The sequence below is a fragment of the Phoca vitulina genome, unplaced genomic scaffold (assembly GCF_004348235.1).
Source record: "Phoca vitulina isolate PV1807 unplaced genomic scaffold, GSC_HSeal_1.0 scaffold69, whole genome shotgun sequence".
Taxonomy (NCBI): Eukaryota; Metazoa; Chordata; class Mammalia; order Carnivora; family Phocidae; genus Phoca; species Phoca vitulina.
The window spans coordinates 3,805,038-3,830,778 of record NW_022589772.1 but is presented as its reverse complement, the minus strand read 5'-3'; the positions used below and the strand labels follow the sequence as shown (position 1 = coordinate 3,830,778).

Here is a 25,741-nt window from a genome sequence, read left to right as displayed (position 1 = left end):
CCAAGATTTCTGATAGCAAGGCCTGGCCACGTCCATTGTGTCTTATATGCCATGGTTAGCTGGGCTCAAGTTTGGGGTCCAGAGGCATTCTTAGTGAGCTTCTTCCTTCCTTCCCTTCCTTCCCCTATAGATGTCTGCTCCTGAGACATTCCACTCAGAAGAGCATAGACAGCCCCAGGACTGGGGCATCCACAAACACTTGTAAGATGGATGAGACAATTTTACCCAGATACAAGGACTCCTCTGGAGGGCTGCCAGGGAACTGGCTGCAACCGGCTGGTGCTCACCCCTCAGGAGCCAAGTGAAGCTCAGTTGTGAGGTGTCAGACAAAGGTCTACGCCAGGCAGGTTTTCTTGGTTCCTTGGTGCCACTCAGCGGCTGTGCCTAAGGACAGGGACCATGGGAGAGGTCAAGCTGTAGGTTTCAAGGATGGGTGATGTTGCTACTTCCTCTGACTAAAAGATTCTTGGCAGAGTTGTTCCTATTTAACTAGAACCCAACTTGGAGAATTAAACCTCCTGAAGCCAGAGAACCATGAGAAGAAAATCAGTAGCCAAGGAACAAGAACACTTGAGAAGCCAAATACTTATAGTGAGGATATCAGTTTTTGAAGACAGCTAAGGAGCTTGCTACAAGTCTTGGTAAAGGTTTCTGTGGTCCCAGACTTAGACTGCTCTTCTGTATGCTGACTTTTAATATGATGGAACACATCAGTTCCTGGGAGGAGGTGGTGAGGGTGGCAGAAGTGAAAGGGGGCACTAAGGGCTTCACAGTGGAAGAGTCCAAGAGAAAATGTAATCTGGGGACTCTCTTCTCATGAGGGCCTACAATGAGTTTCTTGCTTTCGTTGTGGTGACTGGTAGTACTTGTCCCTCAGTAGGAAATACCCTTAAAAGGCCTCTGTAGTTTGTGCCTTACAGAATGGGTGTGGAGGAGGAGGAGGTAGGGTATTTCTCTCTCTCTCTCTCTCCCTCTCTCTCTTCCTTCCTCTCCCTCTCTCTCTCCCCTTTTTAGAAGCTGAGAAGTTATTGCTATCTACCAATTGGTACTTCACCCAGCTTGGCCTTCAACCAATACAGTGCTCCCACTGTTCCTTTGCAAACAGCCCCAGTGGTCTCACCTCTACCAGGAAGCCAGGCCTCTTCCTTTCCCCCAAACTCCTATAGACTCTCTCTCTTCTTCTCCACCCCAGAGGTACTTCGCTTTAGGCTGTATATTTTTGCTTCTCTGTCAAAGCTTATCCCAACAGAATCTTCAGCCTCAAGAAACAGGGACAAACTCTCCCTCCTTAAGCCCTTACTGCCTCTTGGATCATGTCTAAGGCCCCAGAGCAGAAGGGAGCAGAACTGTGCCAGGTGTTTCACATGCATTATTTCATTGAATTTTTCCATTGGCCCAGTGAGGTAAGTACTGCGAATTGCCCCGTTTTATAGATGAGGATACAAGTTCAAAGAAGTTGAATGATTTCTCCATACTTGCGCAGCTACCAAGTAGCAGGACCCGGATTTGAGCACAGGTCCTCCACTGATCACACTTTTATGTTAATTGCCTATTTTGTTGTTTTATCCTCCATTAGATGTTGCACTTTGCATTTCTGTTTCTGTTTTATAGAATTTAGAGTTGTCAAGAACTTCTTTGTGCCATCGGTGAGACTCGGCTGGGCCTGGAAGGATAATGGCGCTCCGAGAGAAAGTCGGCATTTGGGGTAGGGAGGGGGGAAGCAATCCGCAGAGATTAAGGCCTCGAGTCAGTCAAGTGGAAATGTGTGTGCTGGGAATGTGCTTCAGGGAAGAACACGGAAGGGGACCGGTGGGGCTGCGTTTCAGAGTTTGTGTTAGCAAACAGTGGGAGAGTAGACCGGGCAGAGCCTAAATCTGGAGGAGTTAGGAGTTTACGTGAGTTCCGCAAGCTGGTATGTGTAGACACAGGAGTCAGCCTGGCCAAATATAGCCGTAGAGACAGTCATGGATTAGTTGACTGGGGCAGCTGGGAAGGCTGCCCCTGGGGATGGGTAATATCATTGAAAGTTCTTTCATATCAAGCGCCTCTGGAATGGAGATGGTGAGCCAGGGCCCGCCCTGATGGTGAAACTGTGTGCCTTGGGTCTCTTCACCTGCAGCTTCCACCCTCCCTTCTCCTTGAACTTCAACAGCTCCGTCCTGCCCACGGCGCAGAGAGCTCTCACCTTTCATTACTGGCAAAGTCTCACCCAGGATCACCTTCCCTAGGAGGCCTCTTTTCCTCTCGCTCCTATTCCCTTTTCCTTCCTCCATCCAAACCACATGGCTTTTTCTCAGGGCTCTATCATGTCACTAGTATAAATCTGATAGGCAAATTCAGAATAAACATTAATGGTTGATGACGTCTTAATAATGTTTAAATTTGAATGGGAGCCTACAATGGCTTTGCTGGAAGCAGGGGTTGTCAGGGGACTTCAGGCTTAGAGAACAGGGGAACAGGGGCGGAGTGAAGATGCGGGTAGAGGTGGGAATTTGAGAAGGGGGCATTTTCAGTGACCTTTGCCTGAGGATAGTCCTGGTTATTTCTTAAATACTTGAAACGAGGCTTCTTCCCCATCCCACCCCCCGCCGCCATTCCCTCACTGCCCCCTCCACCTTCTGCCCACCTTATTCCTGCATTCCAGGATCCTGCCAGGAATAACTGTATTAATTAAACAGCCCTTAGATGCAGAGAAAATGCCCGATTTGGTTTGGGGATAGAAACTCTTCCTGAGTTGTCAAGGACCCCATAGAACCGAAGCCGCTGCTCTTAGAGCTCATGTTCACAGCTCCCTTGGACACTAAATTTAACAGATGGGACACTTCAATCCAGGGCACAGTTGTCAAAAACCACAGTTTAAATCAGTCACAGACAACTGCTTCATTCCCCACACTTGCCTGGGTGTAACAACTGCAGGAATGCCTCTGCTTAAATTACACCCAGTGACACCACAGGGAGAGACATGTCTAGGCTGCATTCATTCTCTGTCCTCTCCGAGCTGCTTTTATAACAGGAGTCATTGCCCTTTCCAAAATGGGGTGCCAGGGTTCTGAACCATGTTCTTCTATCAGAAGAGTACGTGTGGGTTTATATAGGCAATCAACAGCAAGGTGGGAGGGTGATTGAGGTAGGAGAGAGAGGAGGGAGCCAGGGCGGGGCGGGGGAGATGTACTGAGTCCCGCAGGAGGGAGTGTGGTAGCCAAGGATTAGCCAGAGACATGGTGGCACTGGGCGACGGCTTAGAAAAATTAAATGATGCGAAGAGGCTTCTACCTGCGGCCCCTGACCTGTGTGCCGGTAATAACTGGTTTATGCGTCATCACGCATTACGGAATCCACCCATTCGTTCGTTCACTGGGGTATTTGTTGAGGGGCCACGCTGTGCCATTCACCGCGCCAGGCACTGGGGACACAGAAGTAAATGAGACGCAGCGTCTGCCCTTAAGGAGTTCATGGTCTCGTTTCCATTCTCAGTTGTTCAACTATTCATCCAGCCTAGAACTTGCTGTCGTTCATTCTCCCAGCACCTGTTGAGGGCCAGGCACTGCATTGCACTGGTTGGCGGAGACACAGAGATACAGAGAAAAATAGGACAAGATCCGTGACCTTCAGAGCATTCCATAAACACGTAGACACGTCCATTTGTATTCAGTGTGGTAAGAGACATTTGGCTTAGAGGAGCCTCTAAGATGCCCTATGACCAAAGATCTTTGATCTAGAGGGAGTGTGCCTGGAATTGGGAAGAAGAGGGCCTAGGGGGGAGGCAGACTCTTGTGTCTGGGACTTGTCCCATCACAATGCCAGGCACCTAGGTAGGGGCTTGGTAAACGTTTGTTATTTCTATTTGGGGAACGATCTCTCTCATCATTCCCTTTACATGGCAAAAAAAAAAAAAAAAAAAAAGCACTTAAGCTAGTGAAATAAAGCAGGAAGGCCTCCTGATGAACAGATTCTGTCCTATCTGGGGTTCATGGGCTTCATAGCTTCTTAAGCTGATAGTCCTCCTGTCAGTGCCCCCACTACCTGGTACTGGCAGTTCTCAATCCAGAGGTCTCTATAAGTAGTGACTGGTGCCCTTAAGATGTATTTCGTTCAATATTGAAAAAAGGCTAATAGAAACTGTACATTCAGCCAAGACAAAGCCACAAAGAGCTAAGTACAATATCATGTTTCTTTGCTTTTGACTGAAATTATATTAGCTCGGTGTGGTTATCTCGTGTGGATCAGAAGCTCCGAGGGAGTAAAAAATTGGAAAAATGAATTATTCCATAATAAAATAGCTTTGCTAGATAAAAATCTTTCCAAACATGGGGCCCGCCGGGGAAAAAGTAATAAAAGGGATCCTTGGTGGTGAAAAGGTTGGAAATCACCGGCCTCCACGTCTGGATGCCAAAGTTTGGCTGCAGATTCAAAGCCTATGACCACAGAATCCTGGGATTATTGGCATCTGACACCCCTGATGTGGTTCCTGTTGGAAAAGCAAACATGCTCCCTGCCCAGCTTTCTAAAGTGTTATACATTAACCGGCTTACAAAGCGCCATTCACGGGTGGACAGGGTTTTTTTTTGGATCGCGGTTCACTGTGTTGTTGTACCTGCAGTGAAAGAACACTTCAGAGGAAGCAGAGGCTTGCCTGAAATCTACAAAGCTATGCTATTGCTAGACAAGCGCTCAGCTCCTTGTAACTTACAGGGCTGGAACAAGCTGTCCGCACCTTTCTCCTTCTCGTCAGTAGCCTCCGTCCAGGACCTCTGAGAACACACATTCTATGAAGGGCTGGAAACAGGCTAAAGACATCCACTGGATATAAGCAAAGGAGGAGAGGTCCTGCAGGCTGGGGAGGGAAGGCGGAGGAGGTTTGGAAGTGGCCTGCTCCTAGAATCAGTCCCACTCTTCCCATTGTCTGGAAAAGTTTTCTGGAGGAGGTTGAGGGGGAGAGCTCAGAAAAACTTAGGAGAGGGGAGAGCTGCGGTTTCTAGACGGAGGAGCAACTCCCAGAGATACCGATCTCCCAGCCCGCATTTAAAATCTTTTTAAAATTGTAACTGTGATCAAATACACAGCAGATTTACCATCTTAGTCATTTTGAAGGCTGCAGTTCGATAATGCTCAGTATACTCACGCTGGTGTTGTGAAACAGGTCGCTAGCACTTTTTCATCTTGCCTAACAAACTCTGCACCCACCAAACAACAGCCCCCCAGCCCCTGGTAACCATCGTGCTACTTTCTGCTTCTATGAAGTCCACTACTGTAGATACCTCATATAAATGCCATATTTGCCTTCTTATGGCTGGCTTCTTTCATCTAGCATAATGTCCTCCCGGCATATCCATTTGGTAGCATGCACCAGAATTTTCTTCTTTTTTATGGCTGAATAATACTCCATTCTATGTAGGTACTGCATTGTGTTTATCCATTTGTCTGTCAGTGGGCACTTGGGTTGCTCCACATTTTGGCTCTTGTAAATACTGCTGCTGTGGACAGGGGGGTGCAAGTATCTCGTGGAGACTCTGCTTTCAGTTCTTTGGGGTACATACCCATAAATGGTACTGCTGGGTCATATGATAATTCTATTTTCAGTTTTTCGAGGAACTGCCACACCGAGTTCTGTAGTAGCCACACCATTTTATATGCTCTCCAGCAACGCACAAGGGGTCTAATTTCCTCACATCCTTGTCACCATTTGTTATTGGCTAGGATGTTTTGAGAGTAGCCATCCTAACAGGTGTGAAGTGATATCTCATTGTGTTTCGCATTTGCATTTCCCTGATTAGGGGTGTTGAGCACCCTTTCGCGTGCTCGTTGGCCATTCGTATATCTTCTTGGAGAAATGTCTGTTCAAGTCCTTTCCCCATTTTTAGCTGGATCGTTTTGTTGTTGCTGTCATCGAGTTGTAGGAGTTCTCTATGTATTCTGGATATTAACGCTTTATCAGATACATGACTTGCAAATATTTTCTCCCATGCTATAGGTTGTGCCATCCAATGCTCCAGCCCACATTTTGAAAGACAAGGAAAATGTGCTGAAATGGAGAAAGAACCCAGCAAGAAGGATGCCAACACGATGGGGGCCACCTTAGATGATTCCTCCAAGTCCTTTGAGCTCCATGTTCTTGAGTTCCCATCCTCCTGGTGATGCTCCCTAAGCATCCAAGCTTTGTGTACACTGCACGGTCTTTACCCTATTAGTTCCAGGCTGCTTCTAGAGAGAACATGCTCTACCCTAAGTACCATCCACCTCTAACACCCCACAACTTTCTTGCTGCTTTCTTCATGCCTGTGAGGTCTGCCTTTTCAGCCTGCAGCATCTTCAGCCTTGGGTGTTGTGATAAGGCAGCCTCAAATCCACTTGCAGCCTCTTTGCCGTCCCAGGCAGAGACGCATTTAAACCCTGCTTCTGCGGGGGCCATAGTGGCAGGACTGAGTGTACAGTCCATTAGATGTGTCACCATTTCTCTGAGAAACAATTTGGTCTAATGGAAAGACCGCCAGAGCATCGCTTCCTGGCTGTGTGATTGTTGACAAGTCACTTAACCTCTCTGAGCCAGCTTCCTACCTGTAAATATGAGGAGAGCACCCCCCACCCTGCTGGGGTTTGGTGAGCCTTCTTTGGAATAAAGCATGCATGGTGTCAAGCTCAGGGCCTGACACACCATGAGAGAGGCCGGCAATGGGTAGTTCCTCCCTCTGGGCCCAGACTCTTCAGCCAGAAGGCAGCATGCCCAGCAGGGACCCATTCCACTCAGAGGCCACACAGCACCGAGGGGGGCCTCGAAAACAGAAGTCCCTCACTGGCCCCTGGCCTCTGGTAGACCTGTGCCCGAAGAAGCAGCCCAGGTTCTATGAGAGTCTGCCACTGCCTGGCGGGAGGTCCCCAAATGTCCCTCCCTCAGTGACACCTTTCAGAGACACTTAGCTCCTCCTGGCCCAGAGTTCTTCCTATTCTCCTACTTCACCTCCCTCCCTCCAGAACCAAAACCTTTCTCCCTCACCCTCCCACAGATTTAATCCTTCACCAAGCCTGTAGATTCACCTTCTTGAGAGAGCCAATTTTTCCCTCCTTCTAGTCTACACTGCCACCTACCCCTGTCCAAGCTGCCATCAGTTCTTCCGTGGATCAGGACAACCCCGCCTGCCCCCGCCCCCCGGCAACACACACACTCTGCTCGCCTCCAGCTCTGTGTCCCTCCTGTCCAGTCTCCTGGCAGTGGCAGGAGTGATCTAGCCACAACTTTTATCTGCTCATCTCACTCTCCTGCTTAAAACTCTTTAATGACTCCCTGGGTGCTCTTCAGGAGGGAAGTTCAAACTCCTTAACATGGCTTACAGGCCCCACGAGGTCTGGCCTCTGTCCGCCTCTCTGGTGTCATCTCTCACCACCTCTCCTCCATCACACTCCACACGTGGGCCATATCGGCCTTCCTTCAGTTGCTCCACCAAACAGTGCTGTCTCTCAGGGCCTTATCGTATGCTCTTCCTCCGAACCTGGAACATTCTTCCCCCTCTGGGCTAACTGTATTCATCTTTAAGCCTCCGTGAAGATGTCACTTCCTCTGGGAAGGTTCTCCTCACCTCCCCCCCGCCCCAAGCTGAATTGGGTGACCACGTGCTTCCTCTGCCATTTTGTTCTTTCTCAGGTCACAGCACTCGGCGCCCTGTTAGAATTACCGCCCTCTTTTAGCTATAGCCTTGGAGTTCTGGGAGGTCAGGGACCCCGTCTTGTTTCCCTGCCAGAGCCCAGGACGGTGGCTGGCAGCAAACGACTGAACCCCACTTCGCTTTCCCAACGTGGTCTTCATCCACTCACAGGCCTGCCCTCTGCACCCGGGGGTCAGTCCACCTCACTGGAGGACTTTCTGATCCCGGACACAGTGGACAGGGCTCACACCTCGTTGCCTTTGTTCACACTGGCCTTTCTGTCTGCCATGCCCCCGTCCTCCCGTCCTCCCCTCCTCCCCTCATCACCTAACAAACTCCAACTTGTTTAAGCCTCAGCTCAGGTTACATGTCCTCAGTGAAGCCTGTGCCTGAAGGGGACCATTAACATGAAGATTTATTCCAGGCAGGGTAATTCTTAGCTCATTTTTCATCATTAATCCTTTATTATACTAACTCTAATATCTAGCAGCCTTCATCACTCCAGCCCAGCACCAGACTGCCCCTCCTCTGGGCTCTCCCGGCTCCTTGCAGGACCTCCGTCATAGCCCTTTCCCGAGGCTCTGGATGATGGGTTTTTGCTTGGTTGGGTGGTTCGGTGTAGTTTAGTTTAGTACTTTTCCTGAAAGACGGCAGGGGACATTGTGTGACCTTAAACCCTCAGGCTCCTCATGAGGGGAACTTGGCTCATTTCTTCAATTAAAATGAGACGTAAATTCTCTCCCCTCCCCCACACTTTGTCTTCCCCCACACCCTGCCAGTGTGCCCACTCATTACTGAGACAAGCCAGGGCTGCTCCCCTTTCAGGAAACATCATTTTTCCAATTAGCCTTTGATTGGAAACAGTACCAATGCAGCTGGGCTGCTTTTAGTAGCTGCTGGTGATAGGCAGCTTGGTCATGTGGAAAAAGCACTGGCCTGGGAGTCTGGAGTCCTCAGTGCTAGTCGACCTTGGCCAAGTGCTACATGTGGGCAACTTCCTTTCTTGCCCTGGGCCTCAGTTTCCTCCTCTTCTGAACAATGAACATAAGGTTTTGCTGCTGAAAACATGGTCTGCGGGCTAGGAGCATGGGGCATTAGCAGGTGGCTTGTTGGAAATGCAGAATCTGGGTCCCACCCCAGACCTTGTAAATCAGAAGCTGCATTTTAACAAGATCTTCAGGTGATTCCATCCACAGAAAAGTCTGGGGGAGCGCTGTGAACTTCCCAGATGAAAGAATCACTGAAGCTCTTGTTAAACGTACAGTTTGCCTGGCCGCTATCCTGGAGAGGCTAATGAAGTGGGAATGGGATGGGGTCCCAGAACTTGTATTTGTAGCAAGTAGCCCAATTGACTCACATCCCTGGGGAAGTTTGGGAAACATTGGACAAGTGGTTTCTAAGGGCCCTTCCACCTTTGACTTTCTGCAATTCTGTGCGTAACTGGTTCACTACGGGCGATAGTAAATAGTGGTACATAATGCAGACCTCCAGGACTTATCCCTCTCTAAATTGGGTAAAGTATTTTCAGAATCATCCAGGGCCATGCAGGTGGGGGAAAAGGAAGAGGGATTACAACAACTTAAACTAAGTCTTCTTGATTGGAGAAAACCAGCAGTCTCCAGGGTTCAAAGAGAAATTCCCTACTTACTCAAGACTGTCTCCTTGACGCAGTCAGGCTTGATATAATCAGATGATCTGGAAGACCCTCTTGGAGGATTGAAAAGCAGGGATTAGAGATGGAAGGGCAGTGTCTCTCCTAACACTGGCAAGAGGATGGAGGCGAGGGGGGCCAGACAAGTTGACAAGCCAGCCTGGGGAAAGCCTCTCCCGGAAAGGGATCAGATTTTCCAAACCCTCAGTGCGGATGTGTGTCCTGACAAGGGATGTTTTCCAATTTGTGAGTGTATTTATATAAAATTTTTAAGAAAGGTCTAAAAAACGAAATCACATTTAGTTATATATTTAACAAATCACCTTTATTTGGAAAAGGAAAAAAAAAATTACATAAGATCAGGACTGCCCTGGAAAGTTCAGGAGAGAAAAGTTGCCAGTCTTCCTCCATGTTTGGGTTTGTTTTTCTTATAAATATGCTTTAAGTTCCGTTGCTGGTAGGTTTTGGCTACCTCTGAGATTTAGACAGGTGGAGAGAATGTGGAAGGGCATTCAGAGGGTATTTTTCTGGGCAGAGAAAGAAGGGTAGACTCTGTCAGCAAGAGTGAAGTGTGAATGAGCATTGCATAGCCAGGGCCCAAGTCAGGGGAGGAGGTGGATGAGAAGGAGGCTACTGAGCTGTCCGGAACACAGGATCATGTCTAGGAACAGGGGAAGCTAGGACAGAATTACTCAAGTCAAGTCGGGGCTTTCCTTCTCTCACATCTCCTCCATGTACCCAGCCGGTCCACCACATCCTGACACTTCTGTACCAGCAGCCCGTTGGCCCCATCCTTCCTCTCTACCACCCCTGATCTGGCTTTAATTCTGGGTCTCCTCCTGTCTCCTTCCAGACCCTTGCAACAGCTGCAAAGACTCATTCTCAGTATGCCTTTACCTATGTAAGATTTTTCTCAAGCTTGGAAATGCAGTCTTTCATCAGAAAACTAAACATATAGAGATCTGACCAGAATTTTTTCTAGCCTCTTTGTTCTTCTGGACAAGATGCAAACTCGAATTCAAATGGCCCAGGAGATCATAATATGCTCTTTAGGTCCTCACTGGGTCCTGGGGATAAGGGAAATGGAATTCACAAAAGCGGGGGTTCTCAAACGAGAGAGGGCCTCAAAATCCACTGGAGGGCTTGTTAAAACAGGACTCACTGGGCCCCACTCTCAGAGTTTCTGATCCAGTGTATGTGGGGGATTTGCATTTCTGACACGTGCCTAGGTGGTGCTGATGCACTGCTTTGCAATATGAGCACCTTGAAGGCAGAAAACCCTGTTTCATCCCTGTATCCACAGGCCCCTAGCATAGAGCCTGGAGTGGAGAAGGCTTTCAGCAGCAACTGTTGAAAGAAGGAAATCATAAAAAGAGAAAAAAGAGAGGGAGGTGGGGAGGACTGAGGGAAGAAGGGAAAGAGAGGAAGGGAGTGTGGGGAAGGTGGAGGGCCAACAGGAGAGAATGTTTAGGCTCAAAGAAAGAACTTCCTTCGAATACCACACATCTTTTTCCTTACAACTCAGCCCCCACCTGCTTCTCCATTTGTCCGTTCTTTTAGTCTAAACCATTGGCTGCCATACTTCCAAACTTCACAGATGATCAAAATTAGAAAAGAAAGGAAATAAAGAGAGCTAGACTGGATTTGAGCCCCTACTGGTTTTACTCACTTTTTATTTTGCCTTGTTAGGACATTAAAAAATCAACACGTACCTGTCTTCTAGTCCTCTACATGGAGTAATTTCTTTCTTTCTTTTTTTTTTTTTAAAGATTTTATTTATTTATTTGAGAGAGAGAGAATGAGAGAGAGCGAGTACATGAGACAGGGGAGGGTCAGAGGGAGAAGCAGACTCCCTGCCGAACAGGGAGCCCGATGCGGGACTCGATCCCGGGACTCCAGGATCATGACCTGAGCCGAAGGCAGTCGCTTAACCAACTGAGCCACCCAGGCGCCCTGGAGTAATTTATTTCTATGAAAAAAAAAAACCCACACTATATTATCCTTAATTCTCTTTTTTCACCACAGTCTGGTAGCAAACTTTATTACCGACTGCCATTGGTTGCTGCACCAACACCTGGGAACCACTGGTCAGCCACCCAAACTGTAATTCCAGACTAGGCGCTTGTATTTGCCTCCCAGAACCCTATGTACTGGACCTATAACCTTGCCGCCTCAGGTAATTTTCAGTTCTTGGAGAGGGTCTTGCTTTTTCTGCCATTCCTCATGCTCTTCCCTCTGCTGGGAACACTCTGTGCCCACCTCAAAAACTCTGAGTCTGCTCTCAAATGCTGCCAGTTCTGTGAAGTTTTCCTGATCTTCACCATCCCAAGACATTAATTATCCCATCATTGGTGTTTCCATAGTACTTGCTCCTTGGCACCAGACTCATTTATTTACAGGTCTGCCTTCCCTGGACTGAAACTCTTAAACCCAAGGCCCAACAACTGGCAAAGTACCTGGAACATAGCACTCCAGAGATGTCTTAATGAAAACCACACGGACGAGTTGGACTTGATCTGATGGACAGTAGACAACTGTCATAAATTCCTGGTCAGAGAAATGACAACGTCAAAACGATCTTTTAGAAAGAATCTACTTGCAGTGGAGACCAGGATAGACCAAGCTGGGAGAAAGCGACATCCTGAAAGATCAGCGAGGAGGGTCTGGCGATAGTGGGCAGGAAGGTTAACCTGGCCAGTCTGATTGTTGTATTTGGATTAGGAACACTAAGAATTCCCATCCCCATTTACATTTTTTTTTTTTTTTTTTGTCTCAACCAGAGTAATGGCATGGGGCTAGTTGATAAAATGCTGTACGGAGGAAAGGAAAATTCCCAACCATCTCAGTCCTTGGGAATACCCAGGATACTGGGTTTTTCAAGGTTGGCCCTTACTGTGAGACTGCTCACACTGTTTTCCAAGAACTCAGCCTCCTCTTTCTGTAACCTTTCCTTCCTCCCTTTCAATCAACCTCTTTGCAAGCCCAGCGCCTTGTGTTCTCCCTGTTAATAAAGTCTTATCTGAGAACATTATTTAATTAGTCATTTATGCTTGAGGGTGAGTAAGATATTTAGGTGTCCCCTCTCCCCGAGAGTAGCTGCACCATCAACAGATTGGGAATTTGCAGGTAGGGACTAGAGGTAGAGGTATTTGCAAGGAACCCACGTGGAGTCTTTCTTGGGCCTCTGCAAACACAGGACTGGAAGTGACCTATTCTGATGACCAAGGCTGACCTTAATCAAAGCATCTTATACATAAAAAGAGGCCATTTGATTCCTGCTCCATTCTGGAAGGGAGATTGGGATCTTATATGGTGTAAATGTGCTGTGCTGTTAATTATGGCGTTTCCATCATGTATCGATCATCAGCTTCCTCATCTATGAAATTAAGGGGTTGGACCAATGAACGTCTAAGTTTTCTTCCAGCTCGGACATTTTGCGGTTATATGATCATTGGTTCAATGCTTTAAAAAAAAAAAAAAAAAAGGACACTGTCAGCCAGAAATATTGAAACCGAATTTTATTTTTGGAAAATGGCATTACACACATCTTGCAAATGTACACAGAAATGAGAATGAGATGAAGAACAGAGCTTGAGAGCCAAAATGATTGCAAGAGCAGCTCTTCGGCCGCCTGGTATTGAATGCCGTGAATCTGTAGCACTCACAGTTCACAACACGTTACACACATGGGGAACTTCTCTAGACTTTGAAGTCCTCTAACCAAAGAAAGCCCTCATGAAATCGTGGAGGGAGGGAGAGGGATATTAACAGGCACAGGAGATGAAAAGGGTCTGCTCCAGCTGGTTTGACATGAGCCTCATCAAACCTACCAGTCCAAGTGGGAACAGCAAACCAAAAAGGAGAGCGTGCCTTTCTTGGAACACTACTTTAGAATCACAGTCTGGGCATTGCCTGGGAAACCTGGGGGTGGGCAATGCATATATATGAGCATGTCCTTGTCTTTTACGGCTAGAACTCTTCTAAGGGGGCAGCTAAAAAGTCCCTAAGTTATCTGTTGTCTTTCTCCATTTCACTCTTTGCTTCTTAACAAGTATTGCTTGTTGGTCAAGCAGAACCTTGTGAGGTCTCCAAATACCTCAAAACTGCTGCAGGGATAAAGGAACATCATTGTCCACTGTCTTTCAATTACACGCGATTCTGAGAACTATTCAACTCCACAATGTAATAAGCAAATGGTCAAACACATTCTCGAGCTGCCACCGATTATTTTTAATGCAAAGGGAAGTTGAGTCTTTGATCATAACGTCATTCCTTGAGAAATGGTCACTAGCTGCCGAAGAGACTGTTGAGAAATGCCTTTCCCCCCTTTTTGGCCAGTTTGTTCTTTGCTGACTTGACTTGGCAAAAGGCATCAGCCCCCAAATCAGTTATTTACAACTGTGAGACACCTGGGAGCAGGGGGAGGGAGTGGGCAAGGCAGGGAAGAGGGACCACAGGGAAGAATATATTCTTTTCAGAGGTTAAAATGGGTTATTTAAGAAATGTGATGTACAATACCATGCATTTACTCTCCAAAGCTAGTCACTAGCAAGCTAAACGCCTCTAATACTACAACCACCAATTACAGCTGCTTTTGCTACACTTACTGAGTTCTAACTACAGCTATAGGGCAGAAAGGGTGGGCTGTTTCCATTTTAAACTTTCTCCCTTTGAAAATGGCCATAAAAGCGTTTTCTGTACAAGTTTAATGGCACAAAAAGGTGACCCGAAACTTTTTTTTTAAAGAACTTACCACACATGAGAAATGCAAACTTCAATCAAAACATGCATTAGTTGTATACAAGTCATAAGGGATCATTGGCTTCAAGCTGCAATATATTGCAGGACCATACATGGGAGACGTTTTGGTATAACTTCCTACTTGCTCAAATCCCTTTAAGAGGACTTATAAAGAAAAGCCATCGGAAAGGGCATTCCATATGGCATTGCCAAGCGGTGACATCCCCAAGGGCTGCTCACCCTGTTGAATAAATTAGCACCTACAAGCTGACTTCTTGAGGCCCACTGATTACTCTTATATGGACTGCCTGCACAGGGATAGGAACAGTTGGGAGTCAAGAGTAAATGTTTAGGTGAATTTAGTAACAGAAAGACAAATACATTTTAATTAAGTGGATGTTTCTTTCTATAGTAGGGGTTTGTTAATTACCCTTTCCATTGAAATCAATCCCAATTGCCTATCAGTTTAGCTAAAACAGTTCAACAGTTGGCAAGCCCCGAACATAAGGTTGTTACGGACAGCTTAACGTGTCATGGGGTAAAATTGAACCGAGTTGCTCCCCCCCTCAAGCCCCCACCCGGCCAAACCAAATGACAGCAGAAATGACCTGTGGTCTCTCATTATACTATATTGCAGCTTTTTAAACTATGAGCAAATCAAACAAAATCAGTTAATAGTATTTAGCTGATAAGAATCCATGGGTGGATTTTTCTGTTCAGCTGATTATTTCTCTGAGCACACTTCATTGTTCCACAAAATGGCAGACTAAAAAAGAACCACAGAGTGCTCCGTACAGTGCTTGGAAGGCAAAGACCCAAAGATACATGAGCTGTAAGGAAACTGCTTGTGAAGATCTTTGGGGAATCACAACTGAAAATGGAGAAGGAAGAGCCAGGATCAGATTGATTTCAACCACCACACTTCTGACTGGACTGGGGTGGGATCAGCGCTGGTCAAGTCCAGAAATAACTTCGCATCCCCAAAGCAGAATCCCAGGGCTAAGAAGAGGCATGTGCCCAATACCTAGACATGGAAGAAGGAAGGAATAAAACGGGAGACAACAAACAAGAGAGAGAATTGTAGAGGACAAGGGATGGACGTTTGTACTCTGGAAGGAGAGAGTGATAACAGAGCAATTCTAGTGAACTAGAGAGAGAGAGAGAAGACAAAGAGATACACAGGGGAGGTAGAGAGTGGACAAAAGACACTGATTCCTCTCAGGTTATTAACCCAGAAATGAGAAGTTTCCATGCCCCCACGTTTGTGCCTTAGTTCACAGGTTGTTTGCTTTGACTTCCGTTGTGTTATCTGACCTCTCCCCACTAGCCTGTCCTAATCAGGAGCAGGAAGATGCCTTAATTCCCAAAGGGAATTCTATACTCCCCATCCCCCAGCCCCAGGCATCTAAAGTAAGACAAGATTCCATCTGATTCCAGAAAATGTCAAAGCCTATAAATTCAGGGATACAAAGGTAGGCAGTTTGAAGCAGGTTCCAGAGTCTTGTCGTGTGATAGCCAGTGTCACATCGCACCACCTGGGCCAAAGTGGGAGGTCTGCATGGATCCTTCATGAAAAACAAGCAGGAAGCAACAGCAACACCAAGAGGTTGACTGTCAAGGCCACACCACATCTTTGGGGATGGGGATAAGCTCTAGAGACCAGGGTGGGGGAGACAGAGGAGAAAGTCTCCTTTTCCTGAAGAGACGAATAAAATTGGGACTCACTTTTAAGAAATGGCCAGTGTTGTCTTGGTCCATAATCACAGACTTTAGGGTAATCCACTGAATATTAACAGCACTAGACTGGGTCTGGGCCACCAAGAGCCAGAGAGCCTGTTGGAGATGCCTCTCCTGCCAAAAGGTAGGCACGAGGAATCAATGCAGTATCCTTGCTCCAGGGGGTCACACCGATAAGGAAGAGGAAACCCCATACGGAATCACAGAATGTCCCGTTGGCCAATGCTACATAAGAGGTCCCCCTCCTAGGGCAGTGGCAGAAGTGTGACGGTTCCATTGCTACACAGGAGGTCTCAGATCACCTCTGGCAGATCAATGTCTGGGACTTCATTCTCCCTGGATCCTAGGTCCCAAAACAGAGGACCCTTAATGCCCCCACATCTCAGATGAGCTTCAAAATACTGATGGTTTACTGATGAAAACAGCCTGGGCCTAAGAGCCAAATCCCTGAATGCAATGAGGGCAATGCATGACTGAGGCCTGGCCTTGGAGATTCAAGTGGCCCTTTGTGGCCAAGGACAGGTTCCAATGGCCTTCTTCAAAAAATAAATCTCTAATGCCTTTTAGTCCCCAGAGTGACTTGGGTAGCAAAGGAGGTCATTCAAAACCCACTGTCCTGGGGCAGCTATCCAGAGATGTCTCTTGGCATAGATGTTTCGGAGGTAGGCTGATCTTTGAAAACATTCTCATCAGTGTGCTGGAGCTCATCTGGGGCACATAGGCATGCTTTTTCCCTTGTCCCAGGGAGATGTGTTTTTAAAAAAGAAAAGCTATTTAGAAGCAAATCTGAGGGGGATTGAGGGCACGTCCTGCCAGAGTATTGAAAGGACTAGAGAAGTAGACACAATTTTGTCCAAGCCAAGCACTGGATTGCTGATCTAAGACTTGGGCTGGGTGATCCAAAGAAGGATCTAGGGGGCTCAGGCCCCTTCTATTTTCCTGCTTCTTAGAACTCTACATCCACTTTAAGTTTCCTTGGTTCCTTCCAATTGGGGAAGAGAAGCAGGAGGAAGAGAGAATTTCCTGAGAAGTGGGGTAAGCCCAGAAGGAGGTCTCTTGGACCTGAACTAATGAATACCCCTTAGTTCCCAGGAGGAACCTTGCTGTGAGGCAAACCACGTGTTCAGACCTAGTTGCCCTGGTTTCTGCCATGGAGGCCACAGGAACAAGCAATGTACACAAGAAGAGGAGTATGGTGTGTAGAGCACATAGCTTGCTATTTTAGTGCAAACACAAGGAGCCAATGTTTACCATCAGCCAGGCTGCATTTTAGTTACAAAGCCCCTTGCTTATACCTGGAAATTGTCCCCATTGGGGCAGGATAGCTATGGGAACATTGTGGATGAGAACCACCACAGCGAGACCAGGTTCTTTTCTCTAGCTAGCCTCTCTCCCATATTTTAAAAGAAATCATTACCAGTGAATGGCAGCCACAGTCATTTAAAACATACTGAAAAGCCGTCTCGGAATGTCAGGATGAACAAAGCTATGGTTCTGTTCTTCCTTCCTTTCCCTGCTCTAGGAACAAGAAACATTTCCCTCAGCCTACGAAGACCCAACCAGTAGGAGATGAGATGACGTGAGCTGACAGGGAAAAATCAGTCTTCCCCCATTTCAGTTGGGCAGGGCAGGAGCTCAGAGGGCTGAGGGCTCCTCGAGGTGGGGCAGTGATCCTCTGTGCTGGGTGGACAAGGTCAGGGACCTCATTGTTCCTGTGGGTCCTCAGTACCTCCTTCTCTTTGGGGACATCTGCAGTCCATGTGGATGGGAACCATGTGAACACAGGGAGAAAGAGCCATATTAGGTTGCTGGGTGGATTTCCCACTGAGCTCAGGGCAGCAGCATATGGCTCCAAGATGCAACATGACCCTGGGAAAAAATTCTCAGGAGCCTAATGGAAGGCAATACAATTCAGTGGGAAAAGGCCCTGGAATAAGAGCCAAGAGATGTGAGTTCTAATCCCAGCCCTGCCCCTAGCCAGCTGTGTGACCTTGGGGAAATTACTTTACCTCTGCATCTCCGTTCCTGGCCTGAAAATGTGGAATTTGGAGTAGATGATGTGATCCTAAGGTTCCTTCCAGCTAGAAATCTCTATGATTCAATCTAGGCTAATACTAAAGTCCTTAAGGACACAAAGCAGTCATGCTAATGGCTATCCTTTCCAAAACAGTGAAGAGAAAAAGAAATTTTCTCTCAATTTACCTCTAGTTAACACTACTTATGAAGTTGTTCAGCCCAGCCCCCGTATATACATTTTCCCCTTCTTTGTCCCTATTTCTATTTCTGTAAGGGAGAAAAATCAGGAGGTAGGAACAAGCAACAGATGGACTCTGTGTGTGTGTGTGTGTGCGTGTGTGTGTGTGCGCGTGCGTGTGTGAGTACTCGTGCACGTGTGGGCACGCACGTGCGTAAAACAGGGGGGGAGGATGAGGAGAGTGGTGGCAGATGCTTGCCGAATGACTTGATATTTGCTGAGTGTGCAGAAGGTAACACAATGGGACTTTAGTGGTAAAACTGGATTGGGCAAAATCCGGCATGAATGACAGGGGTGAAGGCGCGCAGTTACAATTTTGTCTTTTGCCTTGAAAATGGTCTAATTTAAAATGCAATCATTAAAGGCTTGCATTTTGGAACAAGACCAAGCCCCCTGAAGTGGCAGTACAGAAACGTTCTCTTATAATTGATTCAAAGAAAGATGGAAAATCTACTTTTATGACTGAAGACTGTTGGATCAAAGAAAATGTGTCCATTTGGTACACCCGCCACCAGTGAGGAAATGCTCAGGGAGGTAGCACAGGGCCTGGACAGGAGAAAATCTGAGCTCCTCCTCTGGTCTTGCTCCTCACCAGCATGTTAGTTAGCTGCCTCAGCCTCCGTCTCATCTTAAATGGAAGGAACTGGGTTAAATGAGATCTGGAGAGAGTGGAATCTTTGGGGGTCTGGCCTGAAGATTAAAAATAGACGTTCTACCACTCTCTCTACACTGCCTCTGCCCCCCACCCCTACAATCCCAAGTACCAGTTTTCCCCAATTAACTACAAATTGTTCTGGGAGGCACTAAGGAACACCTTGAGCTTCCAGAAGGAAGTAGGGGGTAAGAAAAATGGGCTTCGTCATGGTTTCCAACAGGCCTACACGTAAAGGAGAGGGGCAAAGAGAGATTCTCATGATTTGGGGTTCTTCGGGGACCAATTTAACCAGGAATCAGTACTACCATCATCAGGACTTTCCTTGAACCAAAGATATTTCCTGTAGCTAAGGTCATCTGAAGCTTGTCTAGGGGCATCTGAGCTACCCCTTCCACCACCGAGTTCCCTTCCACATCAGCAACGCCACCAAGTTGCCACGGATCCACGTGGGGGTATCCTATAGTATCTCCTAATTCTGAAGCAACTGCGGGAGCACACACACATACGCACACACACCCCACGCTCATTCCAGTTCAAGCGGAGGAACAATTGCAAGTCACTCAGGAGCCAAACAGCAGCCTGGCTTTGAATGCTGCACCTCGCAAACTATCCGAACAATTACAAAGAAATAAGGAAAAAATCTTCATATCTGCTAAAAGCAAACACAGAATTGGCATGCATGGCTTTCTCTTCAATTTAGTCGTCTTTGCCGTAATGGGCTATGATTACAGACAAAAAGCAGTGTTATGAACCGGTACCTCAAAGACTGAGAACTATTGCGAATGATCGGTCCTTAGCAAAGAGAAATCCTCTCGAGCATTAAAGACAAGCGAAAGGTTTCTATGTCTTCAGTATGAAATATCAGGATCATAGGTAAAAAAGAGTTGCTTAAAATATGCCGTAACATTTCCTTTAAAATATAATTAGAATGTCTGGTCCACGTTGAAATTATTAATGTAAGCATAACTGTTAAAAAGTTATCAAAAGACTGATTCTATTGAATTGGCCTCTGCTATTCATTTTGTGTCCTCCTGGAGGTTTCTGTTTGGCAGTGACAGCATGATTTCTAAACTACGTTATTCTTCTGCATTTTTTTTTTTTTTGGTAAATTTTCTGCATGTGTTTTTTAGACAAAAGAAAAATCACCAGTTTATAAAAAAGGAGCCTGAAGAGTTTGCTCCTGCAGTACAGACATGAAGTTTTATAAAAAGGATATTGGTTTTCTTGCTATAAAAAGCGACCGAAAGGTGTCAGACCTGAAAACAAATTCTCACAGTGTTTTCAGTGTTGGCTGTTTACAAGGCATTCAATAGACCAGAGACAGATGGATACCATACCGTTTGTGCAGTAACTCGCTATGTTAGACAGTCTCCTAGAGGAATCAGGCATATGAAGTCCCTCACCGCCAACTCTTAATTGCTTATTGATTCCAAATTGCCCCACTGGAGAGATCGACAAGAAATTTGCTGTGCTTTAGAAACTCTGCCGAAACGCCTACAGTATTTTTCAGTTCTGCCTGGTTTCTCTCTTGCTAGCCCTGCACCGGGGTCCTAAGCATCTGGTGTCAGAATTACAAGTTGCTGGTGTTTCTCCCCCTTGACAGCCAGAATTGGTGCTAGACGACAAACTGAAGGCTCAGTTGGGAGTGAAGAGCGAGGCTGGGGAGCTGCCTTGCTGCCCTCCCAGGATCCTCCAGCATTCTTGAGATCGGGAGACAAGGGGCACTTGTGTTTGTCACTCTTGGATTTGCCAATGAGTTTCTTTCCCACATACGCACTTTAAGTGCTATGTATGTAAACAACCCTCTACAGAAGGAAGACTGTCGTGTATGAGCAAAGTGAGACGGGAGAGAAATAACGCAGGCGCCTAAGTTTTCAATAGAAAGGTCATGGACTAGGACATTTTGCATCCCCGGAAAGTTACCCCGAAGGATGGTTATCAATCTATCTCTTATTATTGGTAACTGTGGATCAGTGGCCCAGAGGAGAAATCACAGGAACATAAACCCAACATATTACAGTGTGTTTTTAAAAATAACAACAACAACAAATAAAAACTTGAAAGCACCAATAGCCCTGTTGGACACTTGAGCAGAAGTACCCTATTGTAACGGTAAGCTTGGATTTGTACTCTGGACTCTGAACATTCTCTGCTCCTTCACATGGAATCACCAAGTGAGTCTGAGTCATCCAAGGACAGAGGCAGGTACAGATCCTGTAAGAAGATAAGAGATAAAGTTAACTCCTTTTCTTGCCATCTTGGGCTCTGAAATGGGCAACATCAGATGACTGGGGTTTTTTAATTAGTATTTTCTCTAATTTTTATTTTGAACTAATTACAGATTCAGAGGAAGCTGAAGTATCGGGAGGAATACTTGTGCTGATGTACCCTTCACTCAATTTCCCCCAATGGTAACGTCTTGCCATTTTCCATGCACTCGTGTTGCATGTGCGTGCACGTAGTCCTATGCGATTTCACCACTTGGGTGTATTTGTGTGCCCATCACCACAGCTGAGATATAGACCTGTATCCCCATCAAACGGTTCCCTCGTGCTACCCCATTTAGAGCTACAGCCCCTCGTCTCCCACCTCTAAACCCCCATGGCAACCAATGATCTGTTTCCCATCTCTATAATTTCATCATTCGAAGACTGTTATATAAATGGAATCGTACGGTATGTAACCTTTTGGGACTGGCCTTTCCCATTTAGCATAATTCCCTGGGGATTCGTACAAGTTGTCGCACCCATCAGCAGGTTCACCCCTTTATATTGCTGAGCCACATTCCATAGTGCGGTTATGCCACAGTTTGGTTAACTATTCACCTATCGAAGGGCATTGCGGGCTATTACAAATTAAGCTTGCTATAAACATTCCTATACAGGTTTTCGTGTGAACAGAAGTTTATATTTCTCTGGGATAAATGCTCAGGAGTACCACTGCTGAGTTGTACAGCAATTGCACGTTTAGTCTGTAATGACAGCAGTACTGTTTTCCAGAGTGGGGCTGCTCTTTACATTCTTGCTAGAAAAGTATTAGTGATCCAGTTTATCTATGTCCTCACCAGTATTTGGTGTTTTTGCTACTTTTTATTTTAGCTATTCTTGGGGGTTTGTAGTGGTATCTCATTACGGTTTTAATTTGCTTTTTCCCGATGGCTACTGGTGTTAAACTTCTTTTCGTATACATAGTTGACATCTGTAATTCCTCCTCAGTGAAACGTTTCTTCGGGTCTTTTTTTTTTTTTTTTTTTTTTTTAGAGACAGAGCGTGAGCAGGGGGACGGGCAGGGAGAAGGAGAGAATCTCAAGCAGACTCCACGCTGAGCACGGAGCCCAACACGGGGCTCGATCTCACCACCCTGAGATCATGACCTGAGCCGAAATCAAGAGTTGGATGCTTAACGAACTGAGTCACCCAGGTGCCCCTCTTCGGGTCTTTTGTTCATATTCTACTTGTTTTTTTTTTTCTTTCTTACTGTTGAGTTTTAACAGTTGTTTTTATCTTCTATATATGTCTTTGGTTAGATATGTGGCTTGCAAATATTTTCTCCCACTCTGTAGCTTGTCTTTCCATATCTTTTGCATGGTCTTTAACAAAGCAAAAGTTTTTCATTTTGATGAAGTCCAGCTTATTATTCTTTTTATTTTATGGATGGTACTTTTGTTGTCAAACCTAAGAACTCCTTGCCTAGCCAAAGATCACAAGATCTTCTCCTATATTTCCTTTTACACCTCTTTTACACTTACATCTATTGTCCATTTTTTGAGTTAATTTCTGCATAAGATGTGAGGTTTAGGTTAGGGGTCATTTTTTGGCCTATATATATTCAGTTGCTCCAGCACCACTTATTGAAAAGGCTATCTTTCCTCCTTTGATTGAATCTGCGCCTTTGTAAAAAATCAGTTGTAAATATATGTGTCAGTTCATTTCAGGCTCCCAGAGAACTGCCAGGTCCTGAACAAATGCCTAACCCAGAAAATGTAATCCATCTGCCTACTTGCAACTTATTTCCTGATGCCCTTCCATTTTGCACCAGGAATTAGGATCCATGGCTCCAATTCTGCCCAAGGCTTGTCTACATCTTGAGGAGATGGGAAGAGGACATGATACTGGTTTTTCCCACTGTCCCCAGAGCTGTATTTGGAGGTACTTGTGATTCTTCTTGGACTTACTTCACTCAGAATCTAAATCAGCGATTTTCAAATCTCTCTCTCTCTCTCCCTTAATCTCTCTCTCTCTTCTCCTTCTAAATCCTCTATTCAAATGAAATTTTGTTTGGAAGCCCAATACATAAAATAAATGAAAGTGTAGCTGTTGTGGTTGAATCGGACATGGGGGAGGCAGAATCTCACCCATCTCCAAATGAAGCAGTTTGAAAACCACTGTTACCATTCACATTATCAACAAGATACTAAAGGGAACCAAAAAATTTAGGGTCAACTCTGTGGATATTTAAGAGACCTTCCTTGGTATAATACAAAGAAAGAGCTTAGGTAGAGAACTGTCCAAAAAATTGGAGCATACAGCTTCTCTGTGAGTCAAAGGAAAAAATGAAGATGAGGAAGGAGAAGAGGGACTTATTTATCTAACATTAAGAATGCTTTTTGCTATGGGGCACTTGGCTGGCTCAGTCGGTAGAGCATGCGACTCCTGATCTTGGGGTTGTAAGTTCAAGCCCCGTGTTGGGTGTAGAGATTACTTGAAAATAAAATCTTTTTTAAAAAAGAATGTTTGTTGCTGAGAAGGAAGGGGTAAGAAAATTTTTAGGCAGCTTCAATGGAAAGAGGAGCAAAGTATATTCAGAAACCTGAACTTTTAGTCCCGGATAATTAGTACTGTGATATTGAACAAGTCTTGGAATCTTGGTGTCTTCATCAAGAAAATTCAGTATTGGAAAGGACAATATGTAATGTCTCTTCCACCTCTCAGACTGTTATTTTGGACCCTCAAGGGACTATTTGATCATTAAAAAACACAAGAAAGGAAACTATAGCAAATAGACTCATTTCTCACCAACCCGCCATCCCTTCATGGTAAATCAGGGGCTGACAAACTTTTTTGTAAAAGGCTAGATAGTAAATATTTTGTGCTTTCTTTGCTGGTCACATATGGTCTCTGCCACGCAGTCTTGTTTGTTTGGGTTTTGCTTGTTTTACAACTCTTTAAAGATATAAGAAACATTTCTTTTTTTACATCGGGGGGCCATCCCCAAACAACCAGGCCATAAGCAGTATTTGGCACCCTTGTTCTAAACTACCAAACACAATCTCTTATAAAACTGATAAACAGGAAGTGCAAGGCTGAGGAAAAAATAGGGAGCTCAATAAAAACTTGTAAAATTGAACTCAGGCAAAGTGGTACACAATCGGGTCACATCTCTGAAGGGATTTTACTTCTCTTGTACTTGAGTAAAGTGAAAATTGAACATAGTAAAAAGTATCTTTGAGCTCTAAACTTCCAGAATGGCAAAGAAAGACTCTTTGAAAATCTGCTCCGACAGTGACACTGGAAAAATTGTCAATACCAACTTTTTCAGAACCCTGGAAATTAACCAAAAGCTTTCAGCAATCCAAAAAGTGTTTGTTCAAGAAAAATGGCTGAATCTCAGTAAGAATACCAAAACTTGTAGTGCTTTAGCTTATTCTATTTCCCTTCTCTCTCTCCCCAGCTCCAGGGTAGCTTTGAAAACCAACAGCCTCCCAGTTCCAGTATCTGAACAACAGCAACTTAGTAGTGACCAGATGGTGCAGAATGAGTTGGGAGCTCCCCAAAATGCCCCATACCCAGAGAATTGTCACTATGTGACCTGTTTGGTAGTTCCTTGGAAACTCCCACTTGTAGGGCTCTTGATTTGACCTGATGCAGAGCACTTTCACTGTGAACCGCCTTTTCAAGGAGCATTAATCAGCTGCAATTTTTTGAAATCACAGCTGCCTAAAGTAGAGGAAACTGTTGGGGCAAATGAAGCTGCTCAAAATCTTAAAAGGAAAAGCTAGAGAATTAGTGTCCTTAGGAGACTCTGAAAAGCTATAACATATTCACATATTCCCAGGAATCTCAATGACATGGCATATGTTCAGGACTGGGTGTATTCTGAGAAAAGACCTAAGAAGGTCCTAGACTCTCACCTCTGGTTGGCCTTGAGGCCCTGCAGAAGCAGCAAATGAAGGCTAAGGAAATTTATAAACCGCCTGACAGAGCATTGAAATCATGCCCCAACACACACACACACACACACACACAGCGTCTCAGCCAAGGCAGGGAGCCTTATTGGATCAAGGCATTTAAGAAAATCTAGCAAAATTATCCTTCAAGAATGCAGGAGAAAACAAGACATTCTCAGATAAACAAAGAGCATTCATTGCTAGCAGACATACCCTCCAAGAAATACTAAAGAGAAGCTTTCAGGGGGGAAATGAAAGGACAATAGACAGTAATTCAAATCCACATAAGAAAGAAAGAACACTTGGTAAAAGTAAATACATAGGTAAATACAAAAGACAGTACAAATTTATTTTTGTAACTCTTTTGTTCTATTATCCAGTTCAAAAGACAACTGCGTGGAATAGTAATTATATAAGTGTGCTGATGGACTTATTATGCATAAAGAGGTAATTTGTATGTCAATAGGAGCCCAAAGGGGGCAGGGGGAGGGACAAAGCCATACTATAGTAAATTTTTTTATATTCAATCGAAATTAAGTTGATATTATTCCAAAGTAGATTGCACTAAGATGTTAATTGTACTCTCCAGGGCAGCCACTAAGAAAATAACTCAAAATAAAATTAGTAAAAATACAACAAGGAGATTAAAATGGTACATTAGAAAAAACACTTAACACAAAAAAGAGCAGAAATTGAGGAATAAGGGAACAAAAAAGACATAAGACATATAGAAAATAACAAAATGGCAGATGTAATTTCTACCTTACCAGTAATTACATTAAACATAAGTAGATTAAGCACTCAAATGAAAAGGCAGAGATTGGCAAAATGGATTTTACAAAAAAACAACATGATCCACCTCTCTGCTGCCTGAAAGAGTCACAATTTAAAGACACATGTA

The 25,741-nt window shown here is 45.3% G+C and overlaps 1 protein-coding gene across 6 annotated transcripts in view; it reads right to left on the bottom strand.

The window, feature by feature from the left end:
• Positions 1-12,791: 12,791 nt before the first annotated feature.
• DCX (doublecortin) overlaps positions 12,792-25,741 on the bottom strand; it is a 110,249-nt gene continuing 97,299 nt past the window's right edge. For all 6 annotated transcript variants that reach the window (XM_032392701.1, XM_032392703.1, XM_032392704.1 and 3 more), the window contains one exon: positions 12,792-20,888. In XM_032392701.1, the coding sequence (XP_032248592.1) occupies positions 20,832-20,888 (57 nt within the window). In that variant the 3' untranslated portion in view covers positions 12,792-20,831. The remainder of the gene's footprint in view (positions 20,889-25,741) is intronic.